This window comes from Oryctolagus cuniculus, chromosome 7, assembly GCF_051225735.1.
Source record: "Oryctolagus cuniculus isolate XC-2025 breed Fujian yellow rabbit chromosome 7, ASM5122573v1, whole genome shotgun sequence".
In the NCBI taxonomy this organism is placed as follows: domain Eukaryota; kingdom Metazoa; phylum Chordata; class Mammalia; order Lagomorpha; family Leporidae; genus Oryctolagus; species Oryctolagus cuniculus.
Window position 1 is genome coordinate 98,400,437 of NC_142873.1, and position 20,380 is coordinate 98,420,816.

General features: G+C 36.2%; 1 protein-coding gene across 5 annotated transcripts in view; it reads right to left on the minus strand.

The window, feature by feature from the left end:
* Positions 1 to 20,380, minus strand: part of TNNI3K (TNNI3 interacting kinase) — a 355,192-nt gene that overhangs the window by 308,645 nt on the left and 26,167 nt on the right. For all 5 annotated transcript variants that reach the window (NM_001204807.2, XM_002715920.6, XM_017345534.4 and 2 more), the window contains exon 5: positions 17,295 to 17,405. In NM_001204807.2, coding sequence (NP_001191736.1) covers positions 17,295 to 17,405 — 111 coding nt within the window. The remainder of the gene's footprint in view (positions 1 to 17,294; positions 17,406 to 20,380) is intronic.

A 20,380-nucleotide genomic window follows, 5' to 3' on the forward strand; every position in this document is an offset into this window, starting at 1 on the left:
AAAATACTGGCTGGCGCCGTGGCTCACTAGGCTAATCCTCCGCCTGCAGCGCCGGTACCCCGGGTTCTAGTCCCGGTTGGGGTGCTGGTTCTGTCCCAGCTGCTCCACTTCCAGTCCAGCTCTTTGCTGTGGCCCGGGAATGCAGTGGAAGATGGCCCAAGAGCTTGGGCCCTGCACCTGCATGGGAGACCAGGAGGAAGCACTTGGCTCCTGGCTTGCGGCATTTGGGGGGTGAACCAATGGAAGGAAGACCTTTCTCTCTGTCTCTCTCTCACTGTCTAACTGCCTGTCAAAAAAAAAAAAAAAAGAATAAAAAATAAACTGCAGTTGATATGGCAAAATCTAATTCTTCAATATACAAAGGACTCTTACAACTCAGTAAGAAAAGAAAGTCTAAGATAAAAATAGACAATAAGGCAGTTCATAAGATAATGCAGAGAGAAGATCAACCATATAACAAATGTTAAAGCAAAAGTCTCAGTCTCCCTTATATACAATAGGGCTTCATTATTTCTTTAAATTGGAAAATATAAAAAAGATTGATTTTTTTTCTTGACACTTACTGTAGAAGTATAAGTAAATTCAATCTTGGAAGGTTATATGGGAAATAATTATTAAAATTTAAGTTTTCTATAACTTTTGTCTCAATCACATATGTAAGCACGATTGATCTTGTATGTTCAAAGGTAGATAATTACATTTCACTCCTCTGCCATCGTGACATTCACTAGTCAATAACATTTTCCAGATTCATTCACACCAAAGTATGAATTAGTACTTAATTCCTTTTTTTTTAAGATTTTGTTTTATTTATTTGAGAGGTAGAGTTAAAGAGAGAGGGAGAGACAGAGAGAAAGTCTTCCATCCGCTGGTCCACCCTGAGATGGCCGCAACAGCAGGAGCTGCACCCATCCAAAGCCAGGAGCCAGGAGCTTCTTACGGGTCTCCCATGCAGGTGCAGTGGCCCAAGCACTTGGGCCATCTTCTACTGCTTTCCCAGACCATAGCTGAGAGCTGGATGGGAAGTGGAACAACTAGCACTCACATGGGATTCTGGCGCTGCATGCAGAGGCTTAGCCCACTATGCCACAGTGTGGGCCCTTAATTCCTTTTAATTGTTGAATAGTATGCCATAATATAAACATAAAATATTTCAGTTATTTTTTCATTGGTTGATTAACATGCGTTTCTCCTTTTTGGTTATAACAAATAATGCTACTATGAAAATTCATGTTCAAGTGTTTATGTGTCTTGGGGATATACCTAGAAGTGAAACTACTGGTCTCTTAGTGAGTTAGATCTCCTATGAATGGATCAGTTTCCAAGAGAGCAAGTTATTATAAAACCGTGATTCTGGCTTCTCCCTGTTTTTGTGCTTCTACTCTTTCATACATGTGTTCCTTCCACATGTGCCTGCTTATCTGTCACTTGATACAAACACAGGGCTCTCATAAGACCCCAGTACTATGCTGTTTGGACTTTCCAGGACCAGAATTGAGAGCCAAATAAGCTTCTTTTCTTTAACAAGCACCGAGTCTCAGTTATTTTGTGATGCAACATAAAAGAGAGTAATACAGGGATGTTTCTAGTCAGATAATTTAGGTTCACGCTTGTGACTACACATGTAGTTTGGGGACGTAAAGTTTAAGGTGAAGCTTTCCTTCCATTATCAGTTTATAATGAAAATAGTGGAATAGTTTAAAAAGAACCATAATTATACTATATATACTTGAAAAAGAACTGTAATTTTACTACCTATATTTTGGTATTTTTCTAATTAAAACCCTATGTAATTGTAACATGATTTTCATTTAAATCAACCCTATTGGAAACACTAAACTAAGAAAAATAAGCTAGTTACAAAGGAGCACATATCCTATGATTTCATTTACAAGACATAGCTAGACTAATCAAAAATGAATAGAAATAAAAACTGTATTAGTGGTTGTGTAAGTCAGAAGGGAGAGATGGGTAGGACTGACAACTTATGAATATAGAGCTTCTTTTGGGGGTGACAAAATGTGCTGTGGTTATGACAATGATTATACCATTATGTGACTACAGAAAAAAACACTGGATTGTACAAGGATGAATTATGTATTAAATGAATTTTATCCAAACAAAGTTATTGAAAGTGCAATAGAGATCAGTAATAGAGCCTAACAGAATGGGCTACATACAAAAAGGCATCAAAATAGTTTAATGTCCTTGGTCTTTGATATAATTCAAGTCTCAGTGGAAAACACATTTTCCTAACACTCATATTCTAAGCTTCTATCAACCACATCCCAAAGTTAAATTCTGGTCAGGTGGACTAAAGGCACTATAGCATTGTGGGTAAGAGCTGACTGATACTATAATGCAGTTGAACACCTGCTGTACCAATTAATAGCTCTATCACCCTGAACAAGTTAATTTCTCTGTGCTTCAGTTTTCTCATCTGAGGAAAATGAGAAAATCTTGAACAAGGTTTAGGTCAGTGAATATGACCGTTACAAGGTTATCACTTCAAAATGTCATTGTTTTTACTATTTTTTTCTGATTTCAAATGAAGTGCACAGCTACTATTTTTTATTCATAAGATTGGAGAAAGATCTGATAACACTCCATTATGAACTCATGAGTACCTTATGTCTAACAGGGAGAGATACTGTGCTTTCTCTTTTTTGTGCCTTTGGGGAGAAAACTAAAGCCATTATAAAAGAAATAACTCAGAGAGTCAGAGCCTTATTTGTAAACAGAACCCTCTACTGAAACATTTAGATGATTTAGTTAAGAATGAGCTGGAACACCATCAATTGCATTTCCTTGAAGTCAGAAATGAATTCCAAAATAACTGGGAAGCATTGTGGAACAGTGCTTGGATAAGTGCTTACAATCTGAAAATAGGATAAGGTAGGATAGAATAAATTCAATTATTAAAATAGTGCTCTCACTTTTACAAGATCTATGTGAAAGCATGTCTTTCTGTGAAAAGTGTAAGACTCCACAACAACCTTTACACATTATATATTGCATCACCTGTTTGTTGTTTTTTCTATTTTCTGCTCAAACAGTTGTCTACAGCAACAGATAATTGATTTGCCTTCTGACAACTGCAGAAACTACTTCACGAAACACCAAAGAGTGACAACTTTTTCTGCCTTTTAAATAAGTAAATAAATCTTATCTTTTTAGGAAAGTTATTTGATTATGCATAAAGTGTTTTATACTTGGGCTGTGTGTGTGTGTGTGTGTGTGTGCTTATCTACATGCATTAATATCTGCATGGGAAAATAAAGTATAGTAAATACCATATAAAGTTATTTTTAAATCAATTATTATGACTTTAATTATATTATGAAGTGATGCTTGGGTTTCACATAGTAACATTCCATTTATGTTTTGTTTGCTGAATACCTTTTTTGTGATTTCTAGGAGCTAAGATCTGTTTTAGCAAAAAATACAAGCCACTAGGACTAATTGCTATTTTATTTTAAAGATTACAGATTTGAAGTTAGATGACCAGGTTCAAGTCACATCCAGCTCATTTAGCTATCATCTGAATGCCCCTAGGGGAAGGCTTTTAACATCTTTGGTTCTGAGTTGCCTCACTCATCAACTGAGTTCGCTTTCTTACAGGAGAACTAAATAACAAATAAAGTACTACCAATGTTAGCTATTACTTTTCATTTTCCATGCCTGACTCATGGATCCCTTGGGCCCAAAGGGAAGAAGAAGGGTCAATAGATACTTATTGATTCTGCAGGATCATGGGTCTGGCATAAATGGCGTATGTGTATGCTGCGATGGATGAATAAATCATGCAGAGAGAGAGAAGTATTAAGAGCTGGGACAGTCAGTATTTGCCTCCTTTGCACAGTATAGTACATTTAAATTTGAGTTTAAAATTGTAGTCAGTGTGTGTCTAAAATTCTGCAGTACAAGTTCTTTTCTATTATTGAAAGAGACAGCTGTCTAGTCAATGTACATTTTATTATAAAATTGTTTAACAGAAATCACAATTATGGGAGGACAAACACACTGGAGAAACTAATGGAACATTTTCATTTGATATGTGGCGACAAAGAGGGCTGTCAGACTCAGCATCAACTATTGTTTCAAAGAGAAAGGTGGGCAATAAAAGACAGTGACTACTACTGAAGGAGAACTCCCACTGATAAATCACCAACTGTCCCTGCTAATCAAGATAGTAAAATATAAGAGTGAAACAGAATCTACATTTTTGGCATAGTGAGGAAATTCTATGTATATTTTATCCCATTTTACTCAATCATTCTGCAGAATTTGATACTCAGCAATTGTAACTCTCCTAACTGTGGTATGACCATGTTGTAGTTAGCCCTATGTCCTTCTGACCAATTACTCTTTGTTTCATTCAAAAGCTATTCAGTATTTCCTCTAGTTTCTGGATAAGATCTTGGGGTAGTACCTGGGCCATCTAGTACACTCAATAAATGACTTTCAGCTATTGTTATGGTTTTGACTAATCTCTATATATAATTTCCAAAACCAAAGATTAAACCCAGATTTCCTCATGGAATGCAAGTTGTGTATTTCTAAGTGATTAATGAACATTTCCAACTGAAACTTTGAGTGTCATCAGAAAACCAGCATTTTTGGAGGTAATTGGTTTTCCTCCAAACTTAATCTTTTATCTATTTCATCATCATATCATTACACTAGAATCCACAGCAAACACTGCAGTCAAAGAAATCATCATTAACATAACATATTACTGATCAAATTTCCAATTATTTTTCTGCCTAATAACTCTCAATGGCTTCTTTTTTCTTATGAAGATATTCTATTGGTTTTGAGCTCCTTTTAAAACTGGAAACTTTAGTGTTTTATTATTTTTGTTGTGAATCACAACACATTATAACCTTGTATATCATGCATTGAAAACTGTAATAATTGCTTAACTAATGGAATTAAACTTAGACTTCTACTCTTAAAGTTTCCTTAGACAAATCCATTTCTAAGAACCAGATTAACCTGTAGAGACTCTTGATCTCTTCAATTGCTATCATTCTATTTTCCCTTCATTCTTACCTTCCCATTAATCAATATTACTTCTCTTCAGCTTCAGTCAGTTTCAAAATTTCTCTTTCCCCAATTCGTCTATTCCACATGGCTCTCTAATCCTGGTGAACCCCTAACATTTCAAATTTCATGTTCCTTGACATTTCATGCTAATTATTTCTCAGTATCCCTAATTTCCAAACTCACTCTCAGTTTTGAATCTTTATTTTTCCTTACTTACAGTTACATTGCTATTTTACTTTTGAATTGCTTATATAATTTTTCATGCATATTCACTTCATGGGCTCAAATATATTGGGAAATATTAGAGGGAAAGTTGCATATTTTCTTAAATCATGCTATGAACAAAATAATCAAAATATTTCTGAATTAACAAATGTAGGAAAAAAGAATATATGATGAAGATATTTATTATAATTAGTAGTTCTGAAAGAAATCACCCAAAAAGAATACATTTTGAATGTGATGCTTTTAGATATTTTTGAAGATACCATTTTCCTTTATTATCTAATTAGTAACTTAAATAGTCCATTATGTAAGAAGAAAATAAAGGCTAATGTACCTACCCTAATTTATTCAGTGTCATTTATTGGTTATAAAAGTCATAAAATGTTATATATCATCTAATGAGGAAAGTAAGAGAACCCATGGAGCATGTAAACAACAGGAGAGATCTACTTGGAATTATTTTGGTATCAGTACTGAATTTCCTTCAATACAATGATTTGCACAGCAAAAAATAAAAAAAATATTTGAATAGGAAATGAAGAGACTAAGCTCTTAAGCACCTTGCTTTTGACCCCATTGTAATTCTCTCACTCACAAAAACAATTACCTTTGTTCTCAACAAAAAAGGATTTTATTTCAAAAAACATATTCTGTCATTTTCCTGGAATTAAAAGTTGAACATGTCTCACTGGATTTACCATCCACCTCATGGATTTTCCCACTCAGATTGTTTTAATGCTTACCAGTCCATTTACTTCACTTCTGCCCTCACTGTTTTTTTTTTTTTTTTTTAAGCATTTACATTTAAGTGAGTCTAATGGAATATTCTCTTCATAAGCAGCACAACTCACTTGTGTTTATGATGATTCAAACAGAAAAGTTTATTTTCTGGGAAATAAAGTAACACAGTAGGGGGCAGAAATGTTAACAAGAAGGAAGATATGTTGCTCACAATGAGATATTTTAATATATTTTGAATGTAACAGGCCTCTGAATTGTCATGGTTAAGATGCATCACTCATTCATAAGTCTTATGAATGATTTTATATACAGCTCTCTTTATTCACAGACTGTGTTACTGAAGAAGGTACAGCTTAATTAGCAACATGACTGAAAGGGAGAAAGAAATAACTATTGAATAATGAAGATACAAGATGTTTTAAATTGTTATAACTGTAATTGATAGAAAGTGAAAATGATAGTTTTTTTGAGTAAAATGATCAATGTTCAAGACAGTGTTTTTTTTTTTTTTCTCACTACAATTGGAATTTGCAAAGACAATTACTATACAAAGTGTCTTGGTTTTATATCAAATTTTAGAAACAATAAACACTGTTATGTGAAGATTTGTGAAACAAAGAAATAATGCTAATGGAAATGTTTTGCATAGTAGGATATACCAAATTAATACTTTGATAATTAAAGATAAGAAAAGATCCAGAGTCCTTTCCATGGCCTTTAAAACACTCTGTGGGGGCTGGCACTGTGGTTTAGTGAGTAAAGCCGCCACCTGCGGTGCTGGCATCCCATATGGGCACCAGTTCAAGTCCCGGGTGCTTCACTTCACTTCGGATCCAGCTCTCTGTTATGACCTGAGAAAGCAGTGGAGGATGGCCCAAATCCTTGGGCCCCTGCACTCGTGTGGGAGACCTGAAGAAGTTCCTGGCCCCAGGCTCCTGGCTCCTGACTTCAGATCGGTGCAGCTCTGGCTGTTGTGCCCAACTGGGAGTGAACTAGCGGATGGAAGACCTCTCTCTCTCTCTGCCTCTCCTTCTCTCTCTGTGTCACTCTCTGACTTTCAAGTAAATAAATAAAAATCTAAAAAAAAATACTCTGTGATATGGCTTATAACCATCCACCTAACTGGATAGATCTCTATCACTACTCTGATAACTCCACTGTAACAACTTTGGATCACCCATGTCCCTCAAACACATCCGGTTTTTTATCCTTCAAGGCCTTTGCATGTATTATTCCCTTAAGCCTGATATGCTGGTCTCTTCTTTTGCATGGTGGGTAGTTTCATTTCATTAAGATCTCTGTTCCAATATCATCTCCTTTCTAAACTCTACTGTATTGATTACTATGCTTAATTAAAAAAATTTACAAAATTTTAACAGAGGCATAAAAGTATCTTTTATGGCATACAACATGATGTTTCAATACATGTATATACCATGTACTATCCAGTCAGGGTAAATATATCTAGTTTCCAAACATGTAACATTTCTTTATGGTTATAATGTTCAAAATCCTATCTTCTAGCTATTTTTTTTTTAAGGGAAAGGGTTTATTGGGAACACCCTACAGACTGGAGTGAAGGGGCGGCGAAGGAAAAAGAGAAGGAGACTGTAAGAGAGAGAGGAGGGAGAAGACGAGAGGAGGAGAGAATCAAAGAGAGCACAGGAGAAAAGGGCCAAGACAGCAGAACCAAGAGAGAAGAGCCGAGAGAACACGTGTGCAGGAACAGGCCCTTCCCGAGGGTGGGCAGGGAAGCAGGAGCAGCGAATCCCATTAGGATGGGGGTGGAGCCTGGCTCAGGTAGCTCGGCCACAGGGCTACCTGGCTACAATTGCGCCAGTTTCCTAACATTCCCCCCTTTTGTTTTTATAAAGCAGGGTTTGTATGGGGTTACATTAGTCCCAAAAGTCCAGGAGGGATAGAGGGATGATGATCTGTCTTTAGAGCTACTTCCTGCTGACATGGGGCGATGAGGTACTCTTTGCTGGCATGGGGCGATGTCTCAAGCCACTGTCTCCTGGGTGGGAGCTGAGTAAATCCTTGTTTTTGGTTGACTGCCTCGTTGTTGAAGGCCTTAGTTTGTTCCATTATAACCTGCTGTAAACACTTAGACACTGCAGTATAAAAGACAGGGTGAGAATAGTAACCAGTGATCCTAACAGTAGCATTAACCAGGTAATGAGAGGATTTCATAGAGAGGAAATGGGGGGGGGGTCCTCTGGACCCTTGTGGGGACAGTTTGATGGATGTGGTTTAAGCTGATCCCAGCCAAGACTGGGAAAAAAGCCACTTAACTTTTACAGGTAGCAGGGTTTTTCTGTAGAGAAATTGTGAACAATCATACAACATTAAGTGGGGGAGAGGAACATCAGTACACACAGGTTGGGAGTAGAGCAATTGGTGGTAGAGTAGAGGCTATGGTTACAAAGGAATGAGGCCCAAGTGGGCTAGGCAGGGTCTAGAACAAAGGACAGAGTCATTATTAGAGGAGCTAAGAAAGGTGCTGTCTAAGCTACAAATAAGTTTTCTGTTTGAGAGGCAAATAGAACCTGACAGAAGGGGCTTGATAATCTGGTGGGCTTGTACATTATGAGGCTCAGACTCATCTATCTCTTCATATAGCCTACATCCTAAGGGAGGTGAGAACCTCCTTGGGGAAGGCACCCTGTTGACTTCCATTACCAGCTGGCCTGGGAGAAGAGCTGGCCAGGTAAAGGCAGGTGGCATCTCTAACAGGAAATTTACAGCTCTGCCTGTAAGGTTGCTGACCCTGGTCTTCTAGCTATTTTTAATAGAGAAACATCCAGTGCATTATCTATAACCACATTTCTGTGGAATGGAACATATAAGTTTGTATCCTCACTATAACTCAGTAACTGTGAAATCAACTTTTACCCATTCTACCCTCTCCACTTCTTGAGTCTCTGAAAATCATTATTATACTTTTAAAAAAATATTCATTTATTTGAAAGAAGGGGTGGAGAAGGGAGAAGGAGACGGGGAGGCGGAGGGGGAGGGGGAAAGGAAAGAGGAGGGGGAGGGAGAGATCTTCCATTTGCTGGTTCAGGGGCCCAGATGGCCACAATGCCCAAAGCCTGGGTCAGGCCAAAGCCAGGACCAGGAGCTTCACCTGGATCTCCCACATGGGCAGCAGGTGTCTAAAACACTTGGGCAATCTTCCTCAGCTTTTCCAGGCCACTAGCATCCTTCTGAATGTATATATCCAATTTGCTCAGCACTGTGTTTTAGACAGACTGTCCAATGCATGCTCTTAGCACCTTTGTGAAAGATGCATGTGTTGTAGATGGGTGGATTTAGTATTTTAAGTCAGGTAGCATAATGTCCTTGCTTTGTTATTTTTGCTCAAGACTGCTTTGGCTAGTCACAAGTTTTTGTAGTTCCACACAAATTTCAGTAGTGTTTTTTTTCTAGTTCTATGAAAAGTGTCATTGATATTTTTATAGAGTTTTAATTGAATTAGCAAATAGTTTGGATAACAAAAACATTTTAGTGATATTTAGTATTCCAATCCATAAACCCAGTGTGTGCTTCCATCTCTTCATGTTCTTTACATTTCTTTTCATGACTGATTTATAGTTTTTATTTTAGAGATCTTTCACCTGTTTGGTTAAACTTATTTTCAGGTTTTTTCTTTTTTTTGGTGTGTGTGTTTTTGTGCATGTATGTGTATATGTGGCTATTGGAAATGGGATTGCTTTCTTGATTTCTTTTTTAGGCAACTTGCTATTGGTGTATAACACGCTACTCATTTTTGTGCATTGACTTTGTATCCCACAATTTTGTGGAATTTGTTCATTAGTTCCTTTAGCTTTTTGGTAGTCATTTGGGTTTTCTATTTTTATGATTATGCCATTTGCATTTGCAAACAGTGACAATTTGACTTCCTCCTTTCCAATTTGGATGCCCTTTATTTCTTTCGATTGTCTAATTGTTTTGCAGGTACTTCTGGTACCATATTGAATAAAAGTATTGTGAGCAAGCATTTTTGCCTGCTTCAGAACTTAGAGTAAAAAATTTCAGGATTTCCCCACCCATTATGATATTATCTATTGGCTTATCATATGGTCTTTATTACATAAATTATTCCAAATTTTATCGTTATAGCATGTCTAATTTTATCAAACACATTTCTGTGTCTATTGAAATGATTATACAGTTTTGTTTCTGATTTTCTTGATGTAGTATGTCATGTTTATTGATCTGTGTATGTCAAACCATCCTTGCAAGATAGAATGAGTCCCATTTGATCACAGTGGATAGTACTTTCACCGTGTTAAATTTTGAAAATTTAATAGTAAAACATTCTGATTCTGGACTTTTTTATGATGGGAGATTTTACAGTAGTGGTCCAATATTGCTACTCATCACTGGTCTGTTAAGTATTCTATTTCTTTATGCTTCAGTCGTGATAATACATATGTGTCCAGGAATATGTCCATTTATTCCAGGTTATCAAATTTGGCATATATAATGGTTCATAGGAATCTCTAACAGCCTTTTATATTTTTCTGGTGTCAGTTGAAATACTTTCCTTTTCACCTCTGATGTATTTGAATCATCTTTGGTTTTCTTAGTTAGTCCATATGTTTGTTAATTTTGTTTTCTTTGCAAACAACCAACTCTTCATTTCATTTTTGTATATGTCTTAAGTTTCCATGTAATTAATTTTTGCCCTGAGTTTTATTATTTCTCTCCTTCTACTAATTTGCGGGTTTCATTTGTTCTTTCTTTTTCAACTTTCTTGAGGTACAGCAACAAGTTATTTATTTTACATCTTTCTGCTTTTTTGACGTAGGCAATGATTGTTAAAAATTCCTTCTTAACACTGCTTTTGCCATATCACCTAGATTTTTTGCATTTTGTGTTTTTTATTTTATATCACTTCAAGAAATTTTAAAAATTGCTTTTATTTCTTCCTTGATGTATTGCTTATTTTGAAGTAACTTGTATAATTTTTGTGCATGTATGTGCTTTCCAAAGTTTTTCTTGCTATTTATTTCTAGTTTAGTTGTGTTTTGATTAGAAAAGATACTCAATATGATTTTTAATTTTTGAAACTTATTGAGAATTGTTTTGTAACAAACTGTATGAACTATATTGGAGAATGCTACATTTGCTGTTGATAAGAATATATATTCTGTATTCTATAGATATCTGTTATGTCCAATTTATTTAGGGCGTAATTAATCCCTGCTATTTCTTTTTTTTAAATGCTTCACCATAAAAGAAGTTTAACAAATAGAAAGAAAAAAAGATCTTAGTTGGGGTGAATATAGACAATGGTTATTTCAGTAAATGAATGGAAAAATTCTTTGTTGATTTTCTGTCATGTTCTGTTCATTTCTGAGACTATGTTCTTAAAATTTCCTATCATTGCATTGAAGCCTATATTAACTTTAAGACAATTAATATTAATTTAAGTATTTGAGTACTCTGATATAAGGTGAATATATATATTAAAATTGCCATATCCTGTTGCTGGATTATACCCTTTATCATTATAAAATGATCTTTCTATCTCTTTGTATTATTTTTAAATCTAATTCACCTGAAAAAATATGGCTACTCTTCTTTACTTCACATTCTATTTACATAACTGTCTTATTCCATCCTTTTCCTTTCAGTCTATACATATCATTAAAGGTAAAGTGAATTGTTTATAAATAACTCATGGATGGGTCTATAAAAATATATTCAGTCACTTAGGTCTTTAATTGGAGAATTTACATTCACTTACATTTAAAATTGGTAGGTTATTTTTTTAGTACTATCATTATGGTACTTGCTTTCTAGTTTTATTGTGGCTCCATGTTTTCTTTCCTCCTTTCTCACAGTCTTCCTTTGTGGTTAACTATCTCTAGTAATGTGTATTGAGATGTTGATTTTTATTTTTGGTAAATCTGCTTTTAAATTATTGCTTTATGGTTACTATGAGGCTTACAAAATCTTTTGGTTATAACAATCTAGCAAGTTAGCATTCATTATAAAGATAGGTATAGAGATTTTAAAAAAGAAATTAACAAATACTAATACTCCACACTTATATTCCATTTTTCCCCACATTTTATTTTTGTTGTTCCATTTTACCTCTCCATATATTTTCTGCATCTTAACATTTTAATGTATTTATTTTATTATTGTTTTGATTTTTATTTTTTACACTAAAGATATAAATGATGTATGCACCATATGCAATATTACAGCATTCTGAGTTTGTCCTTATAGTTACTCTTTTTTTTTTTTTTTTGACAGGCAGAGTGGACAGTGAGGGAGAGAGACAGAGAAAGTTCTTCCTTTGCTGTTGGTTCACCTTTCAATGGCCACCACAGCTGGCGCACCGCACTGATTCAAAGCCAGGAGTCAGGTTCTTCTCCTCGTCTCCCATGCGGGTGCAGGGCCCAAGAACTTTGGCAATCCTCCACTGCACTCCTGGGCCACAACAGAGAGCTGGCCTGGAAGAGGGGCAACTGGGACAGAATCTGGTGCCCCAACTGGGACTAGAACCCGGTGTGCCAGCGCCACAGGCAGAGGATTAGCCTATTGAGCCGTGGCACCAGCCCCTTATAGTTACTGTTACTAATGATTTTTCTACCCTTTGATAATTTCTTCTTACTCATTGGTATCTCTTTCAGTTTGAAGAACTACCTATAGCATCTCTTGTAGGACATATCTAGTAATGACAAAATCCCTTTGTTTGTCTGGAATTGTCATTATTTCTACTTCACATTTGAAGGATAGTTTCGCTGGGCACCATATTATTGGCTGGAATTTTTTTTTTCCTTCTGTACTATGAAAGTCCCTTCCCACCATCTTCTGGTATGTAAATATTCATCTGAGAAGTCTGCATTCAGGAAAAAATAGATCATTTGGTAAGTTATTAGTTTCTAGAGCTTTGAGAATTCTTGATTAATCTTTAACCTTGGAAAGATTTTTTATTGATTGATTATAACATGTCTTACCTTAAGCTTGTTTGGGTTGATTCTGACTGGTGACTTTGACTTTCCTGAACCTGTATAGTTGTATCTTTCTCTAGGTTTGGGATGTTTTCTGTTATTATTTTACTGAATATGCTTTCTAACCCTTTGATATTTTCAAATTCCCATTTAATCTCCAAAAATCAGATATTTGCTCTTCTCATGTCGTTCCAATGTTCCTGTAAACTTTCTTAATTTCTCTAATTCTTTTTTCTCCTCCATTTGTGTGTTGTCCATTCTTTCTTCTGTTTGATCTGTTCTGCTATTAATGCTTTCCAGTGTATTTAAATTTACTAGTGTGCTTTTCAAGTGCAGAATTTTTAATTAATTTCTTGCTTTTTAAATATTTATTTATCTGAAAGACTGAGTGATAGAGATAGGGAAAGAGAGCAGGACAGACAGTGAGACAGAGAGTGAGAGAGAGGGGGAAATCTTCCATCCACTGGTTCACTCCCCAAATGGCTGCAACAGCCAGGGCTAGGCCAGACCAAGGTCAAGACCATAAATTTCCATCTGGGTCTCCCACAGGGGTGGCAGGGACCCAAGAACTGATCTCATCTTTTGTTGCTTTCCCAGGCACATTAGCAGGAGCTGCATTAGAAGTAGAACAGCTACTATGCCTGGATCAGTGGCAGCAGCTAAACTCACTATGCTACGCACTGACCTATAATTTATTTTAAGCTAATTACTTACAAATTGTCAAATGTTATTGTTACAGTATTTAACATTTTCTCTGTGTTCTTTTGGAGTTCATTGAGTTTACTAAAAATATTTATTTGAGCTTTGGAAAATTTCAATTCCTAGATGATTGGTTTCTGGTACCTTATTTGGTTCTTCAGATGAGGTTATGGTGCTCTGCAAATTCTGCTTTTCTAAACATTTCTTAACTTATTTGAAAGAAGGAACAATAGTCAGAGAGGGAGAGACAGGGAGAGATATCTTCAATCCACAGATTCACCCCCAAATGCCTGTAACAACCAGGGATGGGCCAAGCTAAATTCAGTAGCCTGTATGCCTCACATGGGTGGCAGAGATCCAGGCACTTGGACTATCTTTTGCTGTTTTCCCAGATGCATTGTGAAGAATTGGATTGGAAACAGAAAAATTGGGATTCAAACCATCACTCTGATATGGGATATTGGTGTTGCAAATGGAGGCTTAACCAGCTATGCTACAATGCCAGCAGCTTCTCTGAAAATTCTTTTTTTTTTTTTTTAAGATTTATTTATTTGAAAGAGTTACAGAAACAGAGAGGGAGAGGCAGAGAGAGAGAGAGAGAGAGAGATATCTTCCATCTACTGTTCACTCCCTCACTGGCCCAATGTGGGTACAATGGCCCAATCACTTGGGCCATCTTCTGTGTTTTTTTTGCATATTAGCAGGGAGCTAGATTGGAATTGGAGCAGTGAGACTCCAGCTGGCACCTATATGGGATGCTGTCACTGCACACATGGCTTACTATTGTGTCACAGAGCTGGCACCTTTTCTCTGTAAATTCTTGACATGCATCCCTCTGTGTATTTATGGGTTAGTTATAATAATCTTACTCTATAATCTATAATTTAACTGGATTTGTTTGTGGCTATCCTTCTAGAAATTATAAGCAGTCTATTTCTTTTCTCTGATCCTAGGGACACTTCTTTGTTAGCTCTAGATGGTTTGCCTCAGGTCTGTTGTTGGTGTTTTTACCATTTGAGTCCAAATACTCTTCAAGCTTAATTTGTCCCAGTAGTGTGTTGTTCAAAATGAATTTGGCAAGTTTCTGGATGGACTCACTTCCCAATGACACTTCTAGCAGCCACTGATGATGCTGTCTGGGGTATAATTCTGATCAATTACTATCATGGAATTCAACTTGGCACCAAAGTAGGTCCAGAGGCTTTCTCTAGACAAGCACTGGCCTGGATACAGGGACTTTCAGATTTTTTTTAATTTTTAATTTAATACCAGCCTGGCATCGAATCTCAAAATATTCCTGTGATTTCTTGATGTTTGCCCAAGGTTGTCAGAAAGGTGATAGAGGCGGCTCTTAACTACACAGACACCCTTATTAGCTGCTGTGCAATTTGGGAGTTGACATGAGGCTTGCAATGAATAATGCTGAAGTAAGTCTGTCTCACTAGGATGCAAGTCTCTGCCTAAGACTGGGGAAAGTTTAAAGACTCTGATCACAGGCACTTGTCTAGGGGCTGAGGAGTGTTAGGATGCACCCAGTGTTGAGTTTACCAGACTAGCACTGAATCTCCAGACACAGTCCTGTGGCTCCTTGTTGTCAACACAAGGATGGAGGAAAGGTGATGAATGCAACCTCTTGTCCAACCCAGATCAGCACAGGGCTATGTCAAACCAGCATCTCACAGTGACCAGGCTCTAAGAAGTCTTGCAGATGCATGGCAGTCCAGTTTGACACTGGTGCTGATACATATCAAAATGAGTTTGTACCACCAGAGAGCAGGTGGTACCTGACACTGTGGCAAATCCAGGGTTTCCATCTGTGAGCCCTGGCCTGGGGACAGAGGTCTTGAGTTTTGTCAGGTTCTAGATGTCACAGCAAAAATCTCCAATGTTGAATCTAAGTGAGGTTCTAAGATCCTTTTCCTGTTCTACTTCAAAACAGCTCCACTTTATGTCAAAGGTTTGAGAGCAGTGGCGGAAGCAATCACCTGATTGCCTAGCTATAAAGGGTCCAAAAACTCAATCTGTAAGTTTGAGCCTGGGAGCAAGGGCTGTGAGGCTTTGTACAACTTTGAATTTTATTGCAGTGTACATTTCATTGAGATTGAAGTCTAAGAACTGAGCTTAATTGGCTCTCTCTTCCTGAAGTGAGAAGTGTCTCTTTCCACACTGAGCTACTTGGTTTGGTGCAGGGAGGGGTGATGGAAGACACTCTTCCCTTTCCACTTCATTCAGTGTGAGTCTTCTCATTATTTTTTATAATCAGGTACTGTGGAGTCTCACCTGGCTTCTGTAGCGTCTCTGAGGGTCAGCTGGAGTATGAACAACTGTTCAAGTTGGTGTCTCTGAGGGCAGGTGGTCATCAGAGCATCTTACCCAGCTGCCACTTTGCTTTATTGTCATGTATATAGCTTGTTTAAAATGGTGCCTACTTCTCTTTCCCTATTATTCTAATTTCATTTTACCTCACTCTATTATTGGCATAGTGTTACTACTAATTAGCATCATATGACATTATTTTCTTGATTCATTCTTTACAACTATACTCCACAAAAATGGAGATTTTGCCTGTCATTCTTGCTTGTTGTCTCAGTACTGGAACAGTAGCTTCTGCATAATAGGTACTTGATAAATATTTACACAAGTAATATATAAGTGAGTGATCTCATATTCAGTGTTTACTCTGAATGAAGCAATCTGCAAATTGCATGTATGATCCAATTTAGTAATTGAAATAAGACTATTAGTATTACTATTTTATGAATGAAGAAAACAGAGATGTCATGAGATTCAGTAACTTCCCCAAGGATAATACAGAAAGTTGTGAAAACTGAGCTGTTTATTCTAAATCATGTGTTCTTTTAAAAAAATTACTCAATTTTTTGAGAGGTAGACAGACAAAGAGAGGCATTTTCTCTGTTTTACTAAATAAAGAGATAATCAAAGAAAAAGCCTAGAAAACTGTGCCAATACACTAGAAATTAGGAATTGTCCATTAGCTTAATCATGGATTGGCTGCAGGGGCTGAGAATTCCAGAAAAGACTAGTCCCAGGATTTAACTCTAATTTTACCTTTTGTTTCAAATGGAGCGGATAAAGATGTGAGTAGTTTCTGAGATAATTGAGAAAGATGTTATATTAAAATATTTTTCCTGGTAATGGCAGAAATGTAAAAGCAGAAGTGGGAAAGGTCTTTTTAAGCATAATATCATTTTTAAAACACAGAAGAAATATGATAGGCTTGAGAAAATTAAAGTGTTAACATCATAATATTATAAGCTAAGTGACAAATTGGAGAAATCTTCACAATATATAAAACTGACAGGTGGCTTATAAATTTAACACATAATGAGCTCACATAAATGAACAGAAAGATGAAGATTTTCAACAGATATTTATATTTAGTCATCTTTACGTTAATGATGTTTGATTACATTGTTACAAAATTATGTTTATATAGCTTAATTTTACCATAAAAGAAACGAATGTGTTCAGTCACTAAAAAATAAACCAACTCCTAAAAGCTCAAAAGCTAGATTTAAAAATAGTTGAGAACAAGTATCAAGAGGTAGGTAACTTATTTTCACAGGTGACAAAGGTGTGACTTACCTCCAGGTGACCAGTTATAGTAGCAATGTGAAGGGCAGTGAGGCCACCATACCCAACTTGCTGTATATCAGCTCCACTGTGAAGCAGTGAAGTGATCAATTCTGCACTATCCTGTAAGGAAACACATCTTTAGTGTTACTTTTCTACTAATAGCAGGTTCGAAAGCTGTGCAACAGGATATATTGATTCTTGACTGTCAGCCAGTTTAGGTGCTCAAAGAAAACCTAAGTGTGATTTCTGGCAGAAGAGCACATTAGATAGCAGAGATCACCTCTCAGATGGTTGAAATGTAAGGCAAATGACAGACCTGTGCAGTTCCAATCAATCTTCTACCACTTGATCATGAAAAGGCAGAAAGGACATTTACCTATGGTGGAGCTCTCGCAAGCCCAAGCCAATTTGATATAGGTCACTCCAATAAATAGACTTTCTCCAGAAACTAACATTAAACCCGAAAGAAGTCAGGAATTTATAGAAGTAGTTTGAAAATTTATTTTTTGTTTTTGAGAGATGCAAAGAAACATAACATCTAAGAATAATATGAACCAATTATTGAATAAATTATAGCTCAGTAGACTGCTTCCTGGTAGCTCAGTAATTGCATCTTTTAGAATACATACTATGATGGGCCCTAGGCATAATTAATTAGTAGTATATTTTTGATTCATTTTAACAGTAAAAATGTTTGAACCACAGTGAAAATGTTTGAACCACTCTTTATTCAAACTTGATCCTTCAAGTCTGAATAATTTATGCAGCAATCAAAGTAATTCTTACTTTCTTCATATTATTTGTACTATATTTATGTCTTGAAGAGACATGAAAAATATATTAATAGCAATTAACATGCATTGAATTTCATTATGTAAATAACTGATTAATCCAAAAATATTTATTTATCAATAAACAGTAAAAAGAAAAATCAAAATTAAGTCTTAAAATCTTACAAAATCATTTAAATCATTATTTTATAATTGGAACACTTAAAAGAATGATGTCAAAGGTCACAACTTCATAAAACTCCATATGTGGAAAGGGATAAAGTTCTCAATGTATAACACTGTCCCTTCAAGGGAAAATTCATATTACAACTCCTATAATTCTTGGTTCATCAATACACCATTTGCAAGAAAGTGAAATCTTAATGGACTAGACCATTGAAATGTATTGTATATCAATAATTTCAAAAATTGTTGGTGAAAAAATTGTCCATTAAAAACAAAGCTTGATTTACTTCTTTGTTTCTTCCTTCCAGCCTCCCTTACTTTTTCCTTCCATCATTTCTTCCTTCCTTTCATAATGAAAAGGCCCAAGGGCTCCCTAATATCTCCCCATTTTTTTTAAAGATTTATTTATGTATTTGAAAGGCAGAATTGTAGAGACAGAAGGAGAGATAGAAAAAGAGAGAGAGCAAATGAGAGCTCTTTCATTCACTGGTTCACTCCAAAAATGGCCACAACAGCCAGGCAGGGTTGGGCCTGATCTAAGCCAGGAGCCTGGAAATCCATCTGACTTTCTCACATGGGTTACAGGGGCCCAAGCTCTTGGCCCATCTTCTGCTGCCTTCCCAAGTGCAACGCAGGGAGCTGCATTGGAAATAGAGCAGCTAGGACTTGAACTGGTGCTAGTCTCCTCTATCCACCTGATTTACCAAAAAAGTTAAAAGAAACTGAATCTTTACATTCTGAATGGGCTCCTTCTTCCCACTCTATAACTTGATTCTATCCTTGTATTTCCCTTTCCAAACTTCTAGAAAAAAGCTATTGATACTACTGACAGTTCTCACATCATTTCTTTAATTATCATTGGTTAGATGTCTCACAACAATCTCAACTGAATTCATAACACATAACGCATGTTAATTAGCCTTGCTTTTTTTCATGTCACCCCATACTAAGATATCTGCTCCCCTCTCCTTTTGGCCTCATGTTATTAGGAGGAGTCACCATGTGTTTCTTCCACTCAGGGCATTAAGGACCATGCCATTCTCCTAAAATCACCTCTTCAGCTTCAGAAGATAAACTAATTACCAAATCCATTTCATATTATGATCATCCTACTCATCTCTATAGTTGGATTACTCCTTTCTTGTTGAAAACTTTTTTTTGTTTTCATAAAACCATATATTCTTAGTTCACTTCATTTCTCTTCTTTCTTTTCATCTCCTAAATGTTTATTATTTGGGAACTGAGCCCTACAACATTCTTTCATTCTAAATGCTACCTTTGGTAATTCCAACACAACCTGACAACTTCATCTTTCGTTTTGATTTCTCTGCCAAGTTAGAAATCCATATACTTTGCCTACTAATAGCACCTCAAGTTCAAAATTGCTTTTGTAAATACCATTCATAATTTTCCCAGCCTGAGTTGTCATTTCCTTATTTATATTAATGACATGTTCTTGTTCCAAGTGGCCTAAAGTCCTTTTAACTCAGTCAGTTTCAGAATTCCATTGATAATTCTCACAACTCTTCTCTTTACTTCCAACACCAGCCATCAAATTACTTAGCTTCCTAACTAGTCTCCTTGACATGTCATTTCTCAATGTGGCCATTGTCCACACTGTTGTCAGACAAATATTCCTATACCCAGCTTTGATCACACCATTTCCCTTTTCAATAAACCTTATATGAAAAAGAAATACTTATTGTGCACATATGGTATAACAGACATTGTTGTAAGTAGTGGGGACACCACAGTAAGACAGTCAAATTGCTGGTCTCATGGAGCTATCCTTTACTGGATCTGTGTTCATTGAGAGACACAGAAAATAATCAGAAAAGGCTATATTGTAGAATAAAGCACCAAAGAGTAGGAGATAAACAGGCAAAATGATTAGGTAGCTACATTAAAGTGGATAACCAGGGCAAACTTTACTGCATACATGAATTTTAAGATAAACAATAAATGCCACAAAGCAGATATTCAAGCCATAATTTCAAAGACAAGCATTAAAGGACAAAGAAGGGTCCAGCACAGCAATTTAAGCCATTGATACTGGCATTTCACATTAGAGTGCTGATCCATGTCCTAGCTACTCTGCTTCTGATCCAGCTTTCTGCTAATGTACCTGGGAAGGCAGTA